The sequence below is a fragment of the Astatotilapia calliptera genome, chromosome 8, assembly GCF_900246225.1.
Source record: "Astatotilapia calliptera chromosome 8, fAstCal1.2, whole genome shotgun sequence".
In the NCBI taxonomy this organism is placed as follows: Eukaryota; Metazoa; Chordata; class Actinopteri; order Cichliformes; family Cichlidae; genus Astatotilapia; species Astatotilapia calliptera.
In genome coordinates this window covers 10,178,638-10,197,539 of record NC_039309.1, presented here as the reverse complement: position 1 = coordinate 10,197,539, position 18,902 = coordinate 10,178,638, and the positions used below count along the sequence as shown (strand labels likewise).

The following is an 18,902-nucleotide window of genomic DNA, read 5'->3' as shown; positions in this document are numbered from 1 at the left end:
ATCAAAATGACTGTGTAGGAGGTGCTGTGTTGCCCTTGCGCTGCCTAATTAAAAAGTTAGTGATGTTTTTGTCTTCCTAAGCAGAAGTTAAGGAGGTCTTGTGTTTGTTTTTTTTTTTTGTGTTTGTTTGTTTTTTGTTCTTTTGCCGATGATTAGAGGTACCCTGATTTTCCCTACTGAGCCTAACATGAAAAAAATGGGAAAAAAAGCAAAAGGACCAGCTGTTTTATAGGAATTACAAAGTTGTAGCAGTATTCCAAGAAAAGTATAAGTTCTTAGCCAAGTAAAGACACAAGTCACTGATTAGTAGTAGTGTATATGCAAATCACCATTGTTTGTATTGTATTTGTAATGAAGTTATAAAGGACTGGTTTGTCACTGTCTGTCTTCATTTTGTTTCTCTCTGTTGCTTAATGACTGACCATTACTGTTTTTTAAATCAGCCAAAGCTCTTCTACAAGAATTTGGCTTTTTTTCTTTTTTAGATTAGGAAAAAAAAGCTGTGGCACAACAGACCAACAGATGGTATAATTTACACTTAATGGTACTATGCAGACACTCATGATTCACACTCCGATTGCTGTGTCGGTACAAAGGATATTCCCTGAAATCAATATGGCAATTAATTATAGACTGTACAGAAATTACTCATTTTTATGAATAATAATTCTTCACTGACTAACTGAAATACAGACAGAGATGAGATTTTATTACTCTATCACATTTCCTTTTAAGGACCATTATCTTATTATAGTTAGATATTTCATATCTTTAATGTCACTATATATATAAAATACACACACAGACACACACTTAATACTAAAGAAAATAGGCCTAAATTCCTTTAATCTTCTTTGAAATGGTCTTAGTCAGGAGTGTCTTAGTCAGAACCCACTGTGAGGGAGAGTATATTCTATTTTCATCCACCTCATTAGGTTTTTCACTTTAATTAATGGCAGGATGTGCTCACAGAGGAACTGTCCTGTCTGTTCGTTAAAGCCAATTATATGTCTGTGCAGAGGCAGACTGGTGGCTTCAAATAGGTTTTTAGATAGTGGAGTCTACAATATTGTGCGAACTTGTTTGTGGGAAGCAGTTCATGTTAGCATACGTTAGTACGATTTAATCACGTTTCAAGCCCAAGAAACTTCATATTCCCTGGATCATCATGCAGGTGTAGTGGAAACATGAAGGTAAGCTTTGATCAGAAAGGGAGATCAAAAAGGAGTGGTTGGGCACAGCTGCGTTTTTGCATGCCGAGCCATATTTTGCTGAAAACTATGAAGATCCCGGATATTCGTATTTTATTTTGTCGTTTGACCCAGCGTTTACAACTGTTTGCTACATCACTCATGTTTACAAAGCGGCAGATGTGGTGTTTAGGATATTTCATGCCCTGTACCTATTATAAACTCACCTTCATCAAAATTAAATGCAAACCACAGCCTGTGATTAGTAAATTTGCAATTACCATGTCTTGTTGTCCCACTAATATGTAGTTGGTGTAATGCAAATATAGGTCATGTAGGGCTGTAGTTGTGCCTGTAGGCATCCATTTAAACACTCCAGTCTGGCTTTTTCTTGAGTTTAATTGGAAAATGTGTCACTAATAACCCATGCAACTTTGAGTTGCATTAGTTATTGCTGCAAGCCTCTAAGAAATACATATGGAAAAGGGGAAAAAAAACATTTAAGTTGTGTTATTTTAACGGGGCAATCCATAAATGTTTAATAAGCGCTTGTTTTTTGTTTTTGTTTATACAGTAGTATTCTTCACTTAAATTAATAGCTTAAATGGGGGCTCCCCAGTAATCTACAAAATAATGTCATAAATTAGCCAAAAGCATTAAGCACTAAGTGTTTTCTTTGCCCACACATGCAATGGAAGAAAAGCCATTTTAGCGTTGGTCCAGTGTTAAGTGTATCAACTATATTGGCATGTTCACAGCTGCAGAAAATTGAGTGAGGTGTGCAGAGAGGGTGCATGTGCTCGTGCAGACAGGGTGGTAATAGGCTGTCTCAGTGCTTAGGAGATGGCGGGGGTGTTCTGAGAGGGCAGAGAGCCAAAGAAATGGACTTCTAATGGCATATCCAAAGGTGTTCAATGACAGTTAACCTTTCCAGCTAATGATTAAGGTCACTCGTAATGTGTATCACACATCAGCCCCAGATAGCATTTAGTCACCAATGGAGATAAATGTGGAACATGAATATTGTATAACTTTAAAATACCCCGGGTCGTAGAACATTGCTGTTTTAACAGTGATGGTTATTCCTGTTCAAGGTCAGCTGTTTGGGGCAGTGGGAAACCCCGGCCCGGTCTGTACAGCAATGAAATTTCGACCTTCCAGCCCAAAGATTCTTACTGCCACAGAACTGAATTTTAAAGTCAGAAGCAGCTAATGGATGTGGATTTGCTAATTCCCACAATGAGACCCAGTTCCAGTAAGGATTTAGCTTGGACAATGACAAAAGCAGAAGGCTCTCTCGGGGCTGCCTGTGGAGCAGATGTCTGCTTACCTGCCAGTGTCAGTTACACGAGCGTTACATCTTAATGCTGCTTTATTGTCTGCTCATGAAACCCTGATGCAATCCACTCAAGTGGCATAACAATCGTCCTTGCTTCACCTTGCCATTTTTATTCCAATCTGATATATCTTCATCCACTATTGCAGGCAATCAGCTGTTGCTGTTGTCTTATTGATTTGTAATTGTGCTCGCAATAGCTGAAGCAAGGACTAAGCTTGGAAAACCCTAAATGAAATGAGCCAGATTACTGAATTTGCTGTGTTAGACTGTTTTTTTTTTTCTTGCTTGCTAATTCTTAGAGATGGTACACACATTGTTGTGTAGCAGGTTCTACCAGGAAATTAAGTTAAATAGCGGATGGACCTCTGACTCTGCGAGTAGCAGTCATAATTCCCCTCTAAAAGCTTCATGCCACTTAAGTTATTAACATTTAATTCTGCAGCATCACAGTGGATTAACCCATCAGACAGTGTTCTCATTAAGATCTACTCATCAAATGTTTTTTCACCGGTGCCTCTAGCCTACTGTACCTCAGTCTGTCAGAGAGAGAGATTCAACCTGCTTGGCTATTCTGTTATAAGCACACATTTGTTCACAAGAGCAAACATCCATTCTTCGTGATAGTGCATACTGTTAATATTTCTTTCTTTGTGTGGTCACAGCTTTAAAACAAATGAGTTCATATTGGGTAACTCTGCAGTGAACAATGTTAAATTCATGCTGAGTTTCAGGACCAGCGCAGCACGTAGGGCAACAACAGGTAACTTCTGAAGGCAAAACTCAGATGAAGAAATAATTCACAAATATGAATTGCATCACATTAAAATACGTTTTACTTACTCTGCTTTTTTTTAATTTTATTCCAAGTAAAGTGGGCATGACCTTTTCAGTTTTATTGCCCCACTGTAGAATGCATGTCACATACAAGTAACATACAAGTTTGAAATCATTTTCATGTCCCTTAGTGATATGTCTGTCACTAAGGCTGGCCAAGGATGTGTTTGGATAGGCACCTGGGAAAATTGACATGTTCAATGGATACAGCCACAACCAGTGACCTTTGCATTATATAGTCTGTGCTCATCCAGGAATGGAGAGCGATTCCTCAACACCAGATATAGACACGTGCAGTCTATTCGCAGAGGGGTGACAGCTTGCATCCCTTTCAGAAGAAGCCATATCTTATGTTAATCATCCTGTATATAGTTATTATAGTTATGTTCTTTAAAATCTATTCCAAACACAATCTGGTGTTTATTTTTTTTGACTAGTATACATACTTGTTGAGGGCATCCTGCATCTTTTTTTAACACTTTCCTCTTTTTTTTTCTTTCTTTTTTTTCTCTCAGATGTTTTCGTTGTTAAGCATTGCTGATCATTTTAATCAGGTGGATGTTTTTTCGGTGGTGCAGTTTTATGAAATAATTTTAGAAAGCTGAATTTCAGTAAAAAGCTACTTACATTTCTTCTATACTCTTGAAAAACTTTTTTGTAAACAGCCAGCATAATCTTCTTATCTTTGCAGAGTGTTCCTACGGGCCATCAGTCAGTATGCAGCCGTGTTGAACAAGAAGTTTCTGGATCAAACCAACTTCGAGCTACAGGTAGGAACTGAACCATTGAATAAATATCTTGATATCAGCACTTCACATCTCAAGATAATGTTTTTTGTAGACAAGGCAGCACTGACATTTTAAGCACTATTACCCAACAGTTTTAGGAATAATTTTGTGGCATTTTTCTTATAGCCTGTAGTTTTATCTTGGGGCTGTTGGAGATGCCGCATTGTTGGATTTTCTGAATTGGAAAAAGATCACTGAAGGCAGCAGACATAAGAAAATAAATAAATAAAAATTGTGAAGAGGGAACATCAATTACCCTGTAATGGCCAGCAATTTTATGTGCATTTCTGAATATTTTAACCTGCTCACCCTGGAATTGAACAGCTTTTTCTACTTGTTTTTTAAATGTCTGAAATGTGGAAAAATGTTAATGTTGTCAACAACTGAACTGCTGTGAGCTTTGCTTTTAAAGCTTGGTCATTGTAACAGTCTTTTTCTACCGTTAATTGCATACAGCATTTGGAGCCGGAGGCCTCTTTATGGTTTAAGGAAAAAGCTGTGGGGTTTTCTCCATAGCTTAATGCACATGGGTTGGGCAAAGAGAATTTAGAAATTATCAACATCATGAAGAGTTGTGTTTTATACTCATGCATGGGCTGGCAGTAAAAAAAAAAAAAAAGCCAGACACCATTGCACTTTAGCTTCTGTCATTGTCTGATGTAGTGTGTTCTCTAGACGATGTTGGCCTAAATCAGCGCCCTCTTCGTCCACTTGGACAGATTCCATCTCATCATTACATTGCAGTGTAATGAAACTGCAATGCTTTCCTGCTCACGTAGCATAGTACTGGATAAGACTGTTGTTAGAGCTATTTCTTAAAAATGTCCAAACTTTGTAATATATTGTATTATTTATTTAATCCAGTCTGTTACTGTTATTGTTTTGGAACAACTGTAACCAGACATTCTGAACTATTCTTTTGCTGCAATCTTCCTGTCTTTCCGTCTGTGTCTGGGTCAGCTGTGGAACAACTACTTTCATCTGGCTGTGGCCTTCCTTACCCAGGAGTCATTGCAGCTAGAGAACTTTTCAAGTGACAAAAGAGCTAAGATCTTCCACAGGTGAGAATGAACACTCTCAAAAAAACACGATGCCCTAATTTCCCACCAGCACAGCTCGAGTTCCCTCCCCAGCATGACCATGACAAGACTATGTATAATTCATCAGATAAACTATTTTCACACCCAGATATTGTCCAGTGTTGAACTCTCTCGCATGCAGTGCACAACAGGGCATTTTACACCGTGGTAAACCTGGCATTTCCCCTGACAGTTACCTAAGTTTTTATATTTAACTATGGGCTTAATTGACTTTATATTGGGGTAGCTGTTTGGTTTAAAGCCATTTCTGACCAATCTGAACATGTGCTTTCTCACATACATCCCAGCAGGGTGATATCTAAAAAAGGTTGTAGTGCATGTGCAAACACGGCTTCCTGTGGTTCTGGCAGAGGCAGTAGAGGCCTAATAAAGCTGTTTTAGTACTGCTGCTTTTGTCGACATTACCCAGCAGAGCTGTTTGCAAGAACACAAATGTTCAAATCAGTCACGTCGGACATTAGCTAGTGTTTACCCTTCCGGCCCCCCAAATACAGAGTCCCAAAAATCAGGTAACAGTTGTTGAATTCAGAGCGAGGCAGTGGGTGTCATTAGTCTTTGTCTCTTGCACACTGTACCTTGGCGACACCTTTGCCACCACAAAAAAAAGTATTTCTAATGGTAAGAACATGGTTATCCTGCTGTTGGCTGCTACATGAAAGAAAGAGCCGTTATGAACAACATCCAGACTAAATTATTCTTACATTGTCCATGTTGTAAAATTGCAAAACTTTCAAGGCTAGGAAGAGGCATATATTACATTCAAAATGTAGTTACTGGGTAATGTTTGATATTCAGGTCATCACTCTTCTGGGGGTTTTTTCATTTGTTGAAGACAGAAACTGAAGGTGAAATAAAATTGTCTTATTATACCGCCCATAATTTTTAAATAGCTGAACGTTTAAATCCTTGAAATTTAGACCTTTTTACTGCTTCTAAAATCTACTTAATTGTGCTTTCAGCTATAAATTCAGGGAGCTATTCATTTCGTGTTCATCCGGCTCCCTTTATCCACAAAGAGCCATTCATCTACATTAGTGTTTCTCAGAAACTGTGATAATGCATCCAAATGTGTAAATGTTTTCTGGGCAGACATAGCGCATATTGGCTCTCATCTTCATTTTGAGGAGCTTTTGACACTGAAATATACATCACGCTGGCTCACGCCCGACAGGCAGACTGCTCGTTTGTCAGTGCTTTATTATTGGCCGCGGTGAACTCCCAATAGATAATAAACAATGTTCTATGCAGCACAACAGCCAAACACAATGCAAGATCCAAGCCACCCCCAGCAAGTCTTTTTCGATTTGTTCTAAGCAAAAAAACAGGAATATTATCGGGATTGTCATTTTTTTCCCACAGTCTTTACAACTCTACCTGCACACTCTCTTTCTCCACCGTCCCTCCACCTACTGCTCAATTTTTTTAGCCTCTACCTCTCTGCATCCAGTATCCTTGTCTGCTTGTGGCTGAATTGTAAGCTTTCCCTGCAATACCAATTATTGTGCCTTGCTCAGAAGCAGAGAGCAGAGGGGTGAAATCAAAGATTTGTGAAGCACAGCTCTTTAGCACTTTGCATTGGCTTTTTTTTTGTCCCTGCATCACACATCTACTAGTGCTGTTTGTGAAGTTCTGCTCCATTACTGGAGCCTGTGTAATCCTAATGCCATTCTCACACTCAGACCACCGAGGCACAGATAACAAGCTTACATGTCTGCATGCCCTGAGTGGGAGGATAAATATATCTATGGCAGTCTGGGTCTTATTTTTCTTAGTTTCAACCATCATTCCCAACACCCATTGTAGTCATAGGCTGCTGATTATAAAAGATGGACGTAGCCACTGACGTCACCTTTGTGGATTCCTCTGTGGCTTTGGCTTGTTTTCAAGAACCCTGAGCAGTATTTGAGGGGAAACTGCATGGTGATACCATAGCAACTTGTCAGTCACAGACTTAAAACTACAAAATAAAAGCATAAACACATCAGAATAAATATTTACATAGTAAAAAGTGATAAATAAAGCAAGATTTGCGGTGATTTTCTAACAAATTTGCATACATTCTGACTTAACTGATAAAACCTCACAACTATAATAGAATCCTTTGGCAGAGAAAAATAATATTTAAGTTTTCTGTACAATAAAATATTGTTATTGACATTTTTTTAAACAATTTGCCACAATAAAACAGGGTGTTAATTATTTGTCTGACCTTAAAAATCCATTATAATCCTTGTTGATATTTGTTTATGTCTTAATAATGGCTATAATTGGCAGAAACTGTGCAATTAATTTTAACCATCATTTCCCCTTTACTTTGAAATATATGCACTTACGCAGAGAACATGGAGACACAGACACATGTACTCATAAATGAGCATGCAGCAATGTCATTGTCATAATAGCCACTTTTGAGTGATGAGGAGAAGGAGCATCGTATTGACAGGTTTTGTGAATATCTCACACTTCCTTTGCTTCAAGCTTTGATCACAGCTGAGCAGCCCTTATAGGGCTCTGCTTGTCAATCTGTTTTCTCTGTATTTTAGTCACAACCTCTACTGTTTTGTTTTTTTTCTTCTCTGCCTTGATGTTTGCCCTCTGACCCAATTACATTACACAACACAAACTACAAGGAGCCCCCAGTCACACACTACTGTCTCTCTCCAAATGTTTTATTCTTAGTTAACCTCTCCTACAGGTTTCTGCCCCTGGCTGACAGGTATATGTTGTAGGGTCTGACAGCTGACAGTCATAGCTGCCTGTCCGCTGCCTACAGGAGTGTGACAGAACAGCACCGTACATCTGTCTCAGCCGCAATGAGGACACGCTGCCTTCTGCACAGTCATCTGAACGCCCATATGTGGGAACAGAAACGCACTTCCTACGACTGATTCATGCAAGCCGTGAGCCGTCATACTCGCAGATATACACAGGACTATATTTCAGCCCCAACAAGATGCAAAAACAGTCAAACATGTAATACCTGATACATAAAAATGCAAATTGATTTATTTTTATAACTTTGCCAAAAACTGTGAGGATTAATCCTCGGGCTCTACCATTTAACAAATAAGTATGGTAAATTGTTTTGACCCAAACCAGTGTGTAAAGAGGTGATGCAGCTGCTTTTTCAGGATTCTGTCAAAATACATTAGTGTGTACGGTTGGAAATTCAAAGGCTGTTTGGCAGTGAATATGTAGGCTTACATCAAGTCAGCAAATAGTGGCAAGCTCCAGATGGTTTTCTTTTTGCTAGCTGTGGTTGATCCAAAATGCACAGAAAAGCTGGAGGTCTGAAACAAAAAGTTTGTCCAAAGTCTGCTACTGCCACATCTACTACATCTAATAAAGATATATATTTAATATAAGAAAGAATCAGCAGTAAGTCAAATGTACATGTCACTGGGCTATGGGAGGAAGCTGGAGTAGCCACAGGAACCATTTACATGCACAGAGAACATGCAAACTCCACTTAGATGGAACCCATATTCTACTTAGGCAAGGAGGGGTTTTGAGTTTATTTGAGACCTTTCAGCTATTTTTCAAATCTCACAATCTTGTTTCAGTCACGTCAATATATTTTTTTCTGTTTTATCCACATTCCCCAGGAGATCTGTAATTATCTGCAAGTGCTGTTTGACAATTAAATCTCGATTCTTGCTTAAATATAACACCCCCCAAAAAACAAAACAAAAACAAAACATGGCAGCGCAGCACAGGTTTTCATACCAACAATCAGAGCAGGGGTCAACCACGCAGGATTGTTAAGCAGACACTATGATGGTTTAGCATTGCATCCAAACAGAGCCGCGGTATATTAGTTACTTGTGTTGGTCTGAACGTTGTAGGGATGTCACCAGAATCCGTACTTAAGGTACCTTTTGATACCAAATTTGTGAAAATGCTGCAGGCCTTTTTTTTTTTTTTTTTTTTAAACCAGTTTCAGGATTGGCTTATTCTCCTATGAAATGTTCAGTCTGTCAAAGGAGCAAGAGCCATTCAGTTTGATTCAGGTGATCGGATTCAGAATACCCTTTCTGCCCTTCTGCCTGCTGTTTCCACTCTTGTTAGCGTCTCCATCATTCACGCTTTGTCTTTTCCTCTCTGTCCTTTTTACTTCACTTTATGTCCTTTCTGTGACCTAAGGACAGTACGATAGGCAGCGAAGACGGGCACCAAACTGCCATGAAGATTGGTTCATGACCCAGACGTGGCAGAGCTGATCAGCTTATAAGCCCACAATACGCACAAGCTAGACAAAGAGTCAGGGCAAGAGCTCTCCTTCTAGCTTCTTCTGCAAATCTTTATTTTATGTAAGGGCTCTTGACACACAAAGTCGACCTAAAAATACTAGCACCAACAAAGATTGTTTGATCAAACACTTTCCCTTGTGTCATCATCCTTGGATTTTTTTTTCCCCGTCTTCAAATATGTACAGAGAGCAGAAGACAGACTAACTTACTGTCAGCTTCTGTGTATGTTGCGAACTTGCATGGAAACATCTCATTAGGGTGTGTTTGTATTTCAAAGAACATTGTGGAACAACAAAACTAAACTAACTCACCATGATCCCAGATCAATGAATCTGTGTCATTATGAATTTCATTATGACAGTCTAATTTTATGCTTTTGAAGCGATTATCATTCAGACATAGATGAGAGAGATTGATTTATTCAGCTCCCTGCAGGAAGAGAGTGGGAAACTATTTACTATATATTTCAGATAAATTTATTTTGTGTTAAGCTAGGTCACTGCATAAACTATATGGACCTCGATCAGACCGAAAAGCCCTCATCAGGGCTATGAAGTACTTTTTTAACTTTGTCACAGCTGATGTTGAAAACTGTGACCTGGACACTTTAAAGAAGGCCTGTTTACTTCTGATTTTACTTTATTCACTTCTCCTTCATGATCTTTCTCTCAATTCAGTTCACATTTTCATACTACGGCAAACACTGACTTTGACTCAGGCGCAGGACGGCACAGATGAAACAGGACAGCTATTTAAATTTGGAGTATATTGCATTTTTTAGGCAGTTGAAATAGTCATAAAGAACTGTTTGTGTTTATACTGCGTATATCGAGTTTCTCATCTTCTGTGGATATTACAACAGCCAATGTGACATTTATACCTTGTTTGTGTTTCAGGTACCAGGACATGAGAAGACAGATTGGCTTTGAAATCAGGGATATGTGGTACAATCTAGGTAACTAAGCTCATTCCATGTGTCGCTATCGATGTTTCACTTTCAACTGATAAAATCCCTTTTATGCATGAATTTACTTGTTGAAGCAGTGTTTTCTCAGTTTATCTTTATTATTATCTGCCAACCAAGTAACATGTCAATCCTGCAAGGTATATGTTAACAGTCGTGTGTTAATTAGTGTTATTTTGTGCAGTAAGAGAGAGACACGGCAGTCAGATCTCGGTGGAGTGAGATTGTTGTATACAGGGATTGGAGTGTTAAGATTTTGGCATTCATTTCTACCGTTTCATTGCAACCCACACCATCTGATCCTCTAATTAGAGCTTTCCACTAGATTAGATTGATTCATTTTCTGGCCTTATTATACCCATTGCTTTTTTTTTTTTAACCAAGGTGTTTGGTTTTCACTTATTTACTGCTTGACTGATGTGATGAGAGGAGATTTGCTAAACATCAGAAGACACATTTCCTTATTGTTTGAAACTGCAACTGTTAAATCTGGATTAAGGATTATCTATGCCTTGTTACCTCACTTATGCTATTTGTTCTGTCAAATTTAAATTCTGCAAATGAGCTGTGCAGTTAGGTTGCACTTACATGTTCTGTTCTCTCTCTCTCTCTTTTTTTTTTCTTTCCTCTCAAAGGGCCCCACAAGATAAAATTCATTCCGGAGATGGTGGGTCCTATCCTGGAGATGACACTAGTTCCTGAGATCGAGCTGCGAAAGGCCACCATCCCCATCTTCTTTGACATGATGCAATGCGAGTTCCACTTCACAATGCATTTCCAACGGGTGTGTCATTTAAAACATGAACTACAGCTCATCTTTACTTAAAAAAAAAAGATTATATGTAAGATGAAAATGAATATACATGTTCATTGGCCAATTTATTAAGTACATCTTTCTACTACCTAGTTGGACCTGTCGTCTTAAGCCTCCAGATTAAAGATGCTGGAAACGTTCTTTAAAGATTTGTTCTTTAAACGGCATTTTCACCCAGAGAAGTGGCACTCACTGGCAATTTTGAAATACCCTAGAGATGGTCTTGACTGTGTCTACAGTCCTAAATGCATGGAGTTATTGCCAGCTGTTGCAACTGGCTGATTACATATTTGCATCAACAATCATTTGAACAGGTGTCCCTAATAACTTGGCCCGTGAGTGTGTATATGCAGTGCATAGTGCGTATAATCAGCTATGTCATAGAAGACACCTACACATGTATATATGGGAAAAAGAAACTTTTTATTTTTATTTTTTTAATTATCGCACCTATTGATGTTGGCTTTCTTTCTTATTTTTAGTACATATTACAAGATATTTTCTGGATGCTCTTAGTTTTTCATCTTTTACTAATATTAATATTGTAGATGATAAAATCTTCAAATTCATTGGACAGGTACATGAAGAAATATTATTTTAAATTATGAAGTATTCACTCACTGGTGCACACCTCCCAACTTTAGTTCGGAAAGATGTAACTGAGTTTCTTGCTTATTGGAAACAAGGTTTTAGATGAAGCGAAACAATAAAGGAATACAAAGGTAGAACACAAGTAAGGAAGAAGTTTTGTAGCCCACAGCTTACTTGTAATTCTGCAAATCTCATTTTGTTGTGCTGCGATTATCAACAGCCATGGTAAGTGGAACTTAATGTTATGCCTCGTTACAATCCAAAATTAAGCCTTTCTGCATGAGGAAATCCATTTGGTTACAGCTGTTCTGTCATAAAATTTCACAGGCTGTTTTCAGCTTTGGGATGTTTTCTGAGAGCTGCCGAAATACGTGATGTGTACTTCACTTCTATCATAGTAAAGAAACACAGCACTTTCCAAATGTCTCTTTGCTCGCCATTGTAGTCTTGTGAAAACCAAAGCACTCCAATATCATTTTTACTGGTTGCACAGCCGTGTCCTTTTATAGTGAAAGTGTGCAAAGCTTTTATATCTTCTGTCTGGATCAGGATCATTTTGGGCGATTGCTACTTTCCTATCATTTTCAATGAATTGTGATCAGTAACGTTTTGATTACAATTGTGAGAACTAGTATATTTCCTGTACTAGTTCTCTCTCTTTCTCTGTGTGTTATAAGTCCTTGGCTTTCCAGAAAACAGCATTCATATCTTTTTCTACTTTGCTGCACTTTTTTTTTTCCTTTACTCGTGTCCAAGACACACGTAAATCAAAAAGTCAGTGAAAAAAGGTTTGTTTCAGCACAATGAAATTCACTTTTTTATACAGCTGCTACATACAAATATTGGAAAAATAGATCCATGCATCACTGTCAGCAGATACAACAACTAAAGAGCAAAAAGTACAGGCAAGGTGTCTCATGATGCAACTTTCAGTTGTGTCCTAATAGAATTTCAACAGATAAAGAAAATCGGAACCGGCTCACAGCCAGTTCTGTTGCAAATAAGGGCCGATTTAAGTTGAAGCGTAAACCCTCACAGCTGGGTTTGTTGGAGAGAGAGAGAGCAACAGGGAGATGGCGTTAATGAATTGAAAAATTAGCTACACTGATTATTTACGCCTGCTCTGTCTAATTGCAGTTTGAGAACGAGATCATCACCAAGCTGGATCACGAGGTGGAAGGGGGCCGCGGAGACGAGCAGTACAAAGTTCTCTTTCAGAAAATGTAAGTGCTGATTAATGGGCAGGATTATGCCTGAGCCTCTCGCAAGTTAGATAATGCTAATTGCAACATAGCACTTCTCAAAATAATCACAGTGTGCTGATGATCACAGGACTTGCCATCGCAGCTTGCCTGCATAATGTCTGCTTTCGGAGCAGATGCTAACTCTGTTTTAATGTGTAAAATAGACAGCTTCAAAGACCAGCTGTCAAAGACCATCTTAATACATACTTCACATTTGTTTCTCTGTGTCCCCATCCAACCTCATGACACAAACACCAGCTTACTGGAGCATTGCAGGAAGCACAAGTACTTGGCCAGGACGGGTGAGAATTTCGTCACTCTGGTGGTGCGTCTGCTGGAGAGGCTGCTGGACTACAGGACCATCATGCATGACGAGAACAAGGAGAACCGCATGAGCTGCACTGTCAACGTGCTTGTAAGATCTCTGCTTTCAATCCTGAATGCGCATAAGCCGAGTGCTGGTGATACATGCATAATTAGATTTGAACCCCCTGCGTGAAATGATACACATGAAATGTATAAATAACAATACAGGTAATTGTTTGTGTTATCAGCGCCTGGTTGTCTGTCATAGGTTATTGTTGCCGGTAAAAAACACCGTAATGATGTAGAATTACATACAGACGGCAGTAGCAGGCATCTCGACATGTCAGTGCATTAAAGTGTTATCCCTGAGCTGTTCATCTAAACCACCCTGTTCTTTAAAGTGACATTTCATCTGGAAGCACCAAAATGTCACTTTTAGCTCACATGACTAGGCATATTGAAAAGACTACAGACATATGGCCTATATTTCATATTTTATCTGAGCGAGTCTGCACTTTAAATAACTTTGGTTTCACTGAGAATGTGACAGTGAATACGACAGTGCCAGTCAGTGTACTAGGTGCTTGGATGTGTGCCCGCTACAAGCCCTGATACTGTTGGGGTTTTGTTTTTTTTTGGGGGGGGGGGTTGTTTTGTTTTTTTAATTTTTAAAATAATCCACCAGTAACTTCTTTTTAGATAGTTAAACAGAATGCAACCATAGTTCTCAGTGGAAATCTGCTATGTCTTTTAAGCCCGTTTTAATGCTTTGTCTTTCTCCACAATGTAGAACTTTTACAAGGAAATAGACAGAGAGGAAATGTACATCAGGTAAGCTTCTGCGTGTTAACCATTTGTTATATTTGAAGCGTTTTTGTCCCTGTGAGGCATTTTAAACACTACAACATAGATGTAATAAGGAGTCTTAGTTGAGCTACATTTTTGCCTCCCAAAGATTAAATAAAGTAGGTCTCCAGAGACCCAGAATAAAATATTTGATTTTGATAAAATATGTTTCCCAGTCTGCAATCTTACCTGTCAGTTTTCCATCTATTTTTCAAGCGGTATTTGAACTAGAAGAGCCTGTTAAGACACATCCGTCTGGCAGAGTTAACCCTCTATCTGTTAAAGTGTGAAACCCCCCCCCCTGTCATGACCCATAAATCATTGCTTTTTTCACTGCCAGGTACCTTTACAAGCTGTGTGACCTCCATAAAGAGTGCGACAACTACACTGAGGCTGCTTATACTCTGCTTCTGCACGCAAAACTGCTTAAGGTACCCATGCACAAGGCCAACAAAAAATAAATGTTAACGTGCATTCTCTAAAATATCTGAAGCTGCACACAGAAACACTGAACCACTCTTAAGCTGCTGTCAGGCAGATGTTAAACGTAGGGTTAACGTGTCAAGCAAATGACTTGATTGGGCTGTATCCCTTTAATTCCAATGTGGCACATGCGACACCTTTTAAGGAGGCAAATTTGCACAGCAGCCTTTTATTTGCACAGCCAGTGCAAGTCACAGCTAGTATCTGATCTTTAATTGAAAAGAAAAACCTGCTCATGTTCTAAAACAGAGACAAAGGTAGCTTCAACCACCCTGGATACTTGAAGATAAATGTGTACTTTGGCGATCATCATCACCTCAAGCATCAGTGCAAGGCATCCCTACTTAAAGGTGCAAAAAGGGCATCTTTCTGACACAACTTGAATTGAGCACATAAATATTTATAGATTATCAAGAAGCATTTCTTTTATGTTAGTACCTTTTTGTTAGTAGTCATGCTCATAGCCTTGAAAGTTTCTATCTCCTGCCAAAAATACACCGCATCCACTTGCAAAACTCCTCATACAAAGAACTGCAGCGTCTATTCCCAGCTGGGGTTTGGTACACCCTAAATTTGAAGTTGTTCCTCTCTGCCTTTTATCCAAAATGGATGCATCCAACATCTCATCTGTTTTTGCATAAATAGCTGGCTGCTTCAGTCTTTGTGCAGGTCTCGTCAGGGAAGAGGAGGCTGTGACTAAATCACATTTTCCTCACTCGGGAGTCACAGTAGCATCTGTAGCATGAGTTCTATGTTTTATTATTATTATTGTTATGATTCTGCTCATCTACAAGTGACTGATCTTTATTCACGTCGAGGCCTGTGTAGACAAGAATGAATGAGAGGGAATGCCATCCATCCATCCATTTTCTTAACCCCTTATCCCATTTGTAATTGTCTGGAAGAGGGAAGTCTATTCAATTTGTCATAGAGTGAGAGGCAAGGTACACCCTAGACAGGTCAACAGTCCATCGCAGGGCTAACACAACCATTCGCACACATCGATTCAGCAATTATCCTACCATGCACAGTTTTGGACTTCACGAGGAAGCTGGAGTACCTGGATGGAACCTTAACACGCAGAGGGAGAACTACAAAATTCCAGAGAAGGAATGATTTATATATAATTCTGTATCCTCCAGCATTTATAGAGTAAGACTGGCTATAATTAGTGTCCCAGTAGAGTACCTGCAGCAGTGTAATAACATTGATGAATTCACAACATTTTCTTCATAGTCAGAGATGTATCAGCACTTGGGTTTTGTCGATACGGGGTCACTGCTCGTCCATGAATTACCAGAGATCCTTTTTAACATATAAATGCAGTCCAGCACTAAAGGATCAATAACGTAAGCCAAGTCTTCCCAGAATCCTTCCTTATACCACAGCAACGTGGTGCAATTTATTTTTCACCCATTGTCCGTGAAGGCTATGCAAATATTGAAGCTTTGCTATTCAAATGTGGCTATCACAATAACGGAAGAAAAAAAAACCTGGTCAGAGATCTTAACTCTTCAGGTTACTCACAACACCATAGAAACCAATTAAAATTGGCCAGTAATGAATCAGCCCTGACAGAGTCATAGGATTACGCTTGCTGTACACAGAGGCCAATCAGATTGTCTGTCTTTCTGCCAAGATGCTATAGGCCGTCAGAAACCTTATTAGTCTCTATAGTGTGTCAACAATAAGAACAAAAGATTCTTTCATTGTTTAAAAATGAAAAAGCTTTTCTACTAAACAAGATTAAGTAAGTGTGTGACTCAGTTGTATCTAGTGTTTACACTGGTAGTAAAAGCCCAGCTTCTCTCTACCCTTGGAAGCTCCTGGTGCACTAATCTGTAGATTCTCATTCTAAATGCTTTTTAGGGGGGGGGGGGTTGATATGCTTTTTCTTATCTAGGTTTTAGATATTGAGGTCAGCATATGTTCAAGTTGAACCTATGAGGCAAAAGCTCAGGCTTCTAAGAACTCTGTTTCAGACACACGCTGTTGTGCTGAACATCTCTAACATGGTTCTGCCAGGCACCGGCTGTGAGCACAGCTCCCCCTCCCACATCATGTTCAAAAGTTCTGTTGGTGAGGTACAACTACTCAGAAGACATTTGGCTTCAATGCAGAAGGAAAAGCACTAAAACGGCTGCAGCTAAGGGGCAGCACCGAGGCCCAGTATAAGATAGAGAGGGTTATTCTGAACTGCGAGTCACTCTGCTTCAGTTGCTTTGTGTGACTCAGTAAATATGGATCTCCGAATGTGCTTATAGTTCCCCCTAAGCATTAGCCACAGGAATGCTACACTTTGCACTGATGCCATCAATGATTCATTCAGTATATACTGATATGGGTTTCTTGCAGAGTTGTTTCCATCTTGCATTGTCAAAGTACAGAGCAGCTTATAAAAAGAACCACACATCACTCTAACCCATTTACACTGGATATAAGTCAGCAATTGATTTCTTGTCACTTTTCCTTTTTACTCTGTATCGTATTGTACAGTGTTGACCCCAGTGCTAACGTGTTTTCTGTAGTGGTCAGATGAGGCATGTGCAGCCCACCTGACACAGAGAGACGGCTACCAGGCCACCACTCAAGGACAGCTTAAGGACCATCTCTACCAGGAGATTATTAATTACTTCGACAAGGGCAAGGTAAGGCATCCATACACAGTTACTCACACTCATAAGCATAAGTGGACATAATGATTTTTCCTCGACTCCTGAGATGCTATTTTTAGATGTTGTCGTCTCAGCTAAATAGCCTTCCTGGCTTGAAAAGGCAGGTTTTTAAGACTGAATGGAAGTTTAATGTGCTGTTTCTGCAGAACAGGCACTGATACAGTGATAATCCCCTGTTTTTAGTTTCTGCTCTTATGGATGAAGGCATGTATCCGAGCACACAATGTAGCTCTTACACGTTCCATTTAAAACCTCTTTTCTTTTATATTTCTCTTCACTGTTCCCTTTTCTCCTTTTCCCTCATAGCATGTCAGGGACTTGAATGCCATCTCGTCTGCCTTAGCCAGAAAAATCTTCCAGCTTCATAGGACCAGAGCTGCTGTGTTATTTTGGTGTATTGCCTGTTATTTGTTCCAAAGGAGAAAAGTGTTTTTCAACCTGCAAGCTAAGCCTGGAACTGAATCCGTAGGACTGAAGCCACAGCTTCTCAAAGATGATGTCCCAAAGCTTTGCATGTGTCATGAGTGTTGGGGTGCAGTCGCCACTTTTGGTTCTGCAGCCAGCTGTCACTCAGCAAGATGTGGCTAGGGAGACAACAGTTTGAAAGAGCTGTGGACAAACATGCGCATACAAACCCACCAGAGTGATCAGTAAGTGTTACAGTGGCTGTAAGAATACATCAGCACTCCAGAGAGAGTGGAGTTTAAACTGAGGACAGTACCATGGGTGTCAGATGTGTCATCTAGAAAGCAGTCCCAGATGGTGTTGCCACCACCGCTCTCACTGATGGGAGGCTAATGTGAATAGCAGTCTGGACTTGGTCCACCTCCAGGCTGCCCTATATCAGTTCAGTCCAATCTAGTCTGTCAGGAACCCACTTAGAAGCTTTTCAACATGTTTGATTGGTTCACATGTACCTGTGACACAGTTCACTGTACTGAGTCAAGGAAACATGCATGATGACACATTTTCTGCTTCTAAGGACAGGTTCTGGATTTTCATTTCAGAGAAATGGGGGGAAAAGTGACAAGTTGAAGGGATTAATTTATTTTAGAAGGACCGTAATACCTTTGTCTGGGAAAGAGTAGCCGGTACCGAATGAATGCTTGATTTTTATTTATTTTATCTTATTTTTCTCACTATTTATGTATCATTTAGATGTGGGAGGAGGCAATCATTTTGGGAAAGGAGCTGGCTGAGCAGTACGAGAATGAAATGTTTGATTTTGAACAACTCAGTGCATCCTTGGTAAGTAATGTTATGTTGTTAGTTAGCTTTACTTTCAAGTTGCAAACTGCAACATTATTAGGAGATTATACTGACCTTATGCATATGCATGTTTAATGGATTTAATCAATTTTAGGGAAAGTGACAAAAAGATCAAAATGCCCTACAGAGTGCTTTTTAAAAAAAACCCATTTAAATCTGGAGCATCAGGAATGTTGATATTCAAGACCTGCAGCCCGTGTCTGGAAGTA

General features: G+C 39.4%; 1 protein-coding gene across 4 annotated transcripts in view; it reads left to right on the top strand.

Moving 5' to 3' along the window:
* The window catches only part of dock1 (dedicator of cytokinesis 1), a 204,248-nt gene that overhangs the window by 152,770 nt on the left and 32,576 nt on the right, over nucleotides 1-18,902 (top strand). For all 4 annotated transcript variants that reach the window (XM_026178424.1, XM_026178423.1, XM_026178422.1 and 1 more), the window contains 10 exons: nucleotides 4,055-4,133; nucleotides 5,112-5,212; nucleotides 10,398-10,456; nucleotides 11,101-11,249; nucleotides 13,008-13,093; nucleotides 13,373-13,529; nucleotides 14,211-14,251; nucleotides 14,607-14,697; nucleotides 17,278-17,397; nucleotides 18,583-18,672. In XM_026178424.1, the coding sequence (XP_026034209.1) occupies nucleotides 4,055-4,133; nucleotides 5,112-5,212; nucleotides 10,398-10,456; nucleotides 11,101-11,249; nucleotides 13,008-13,093; nucleotides 13,373-13,529; nucleotides 14,211-14,251; nucleotides 14,607-14,697; nucleotides 17,278-17,397; nucleotides 18,583-18,672 (973 nt within the window). The remainder of the gene's footprint in view (nucleotides 1-4,054; nucleotides 4,134-5,111; nucleotides 5,213-10,397; nucleotides 10,457-11,100; nucleotides 11,250-13,007; nucleotides 13,094-13,372; nucleotides 13,530-14,210; nucleotides 14,252-14,606; nucleotides 14,698-17,277; nucleotides 17,398-18,582; nucleotides 18,673-18,902) is intronic.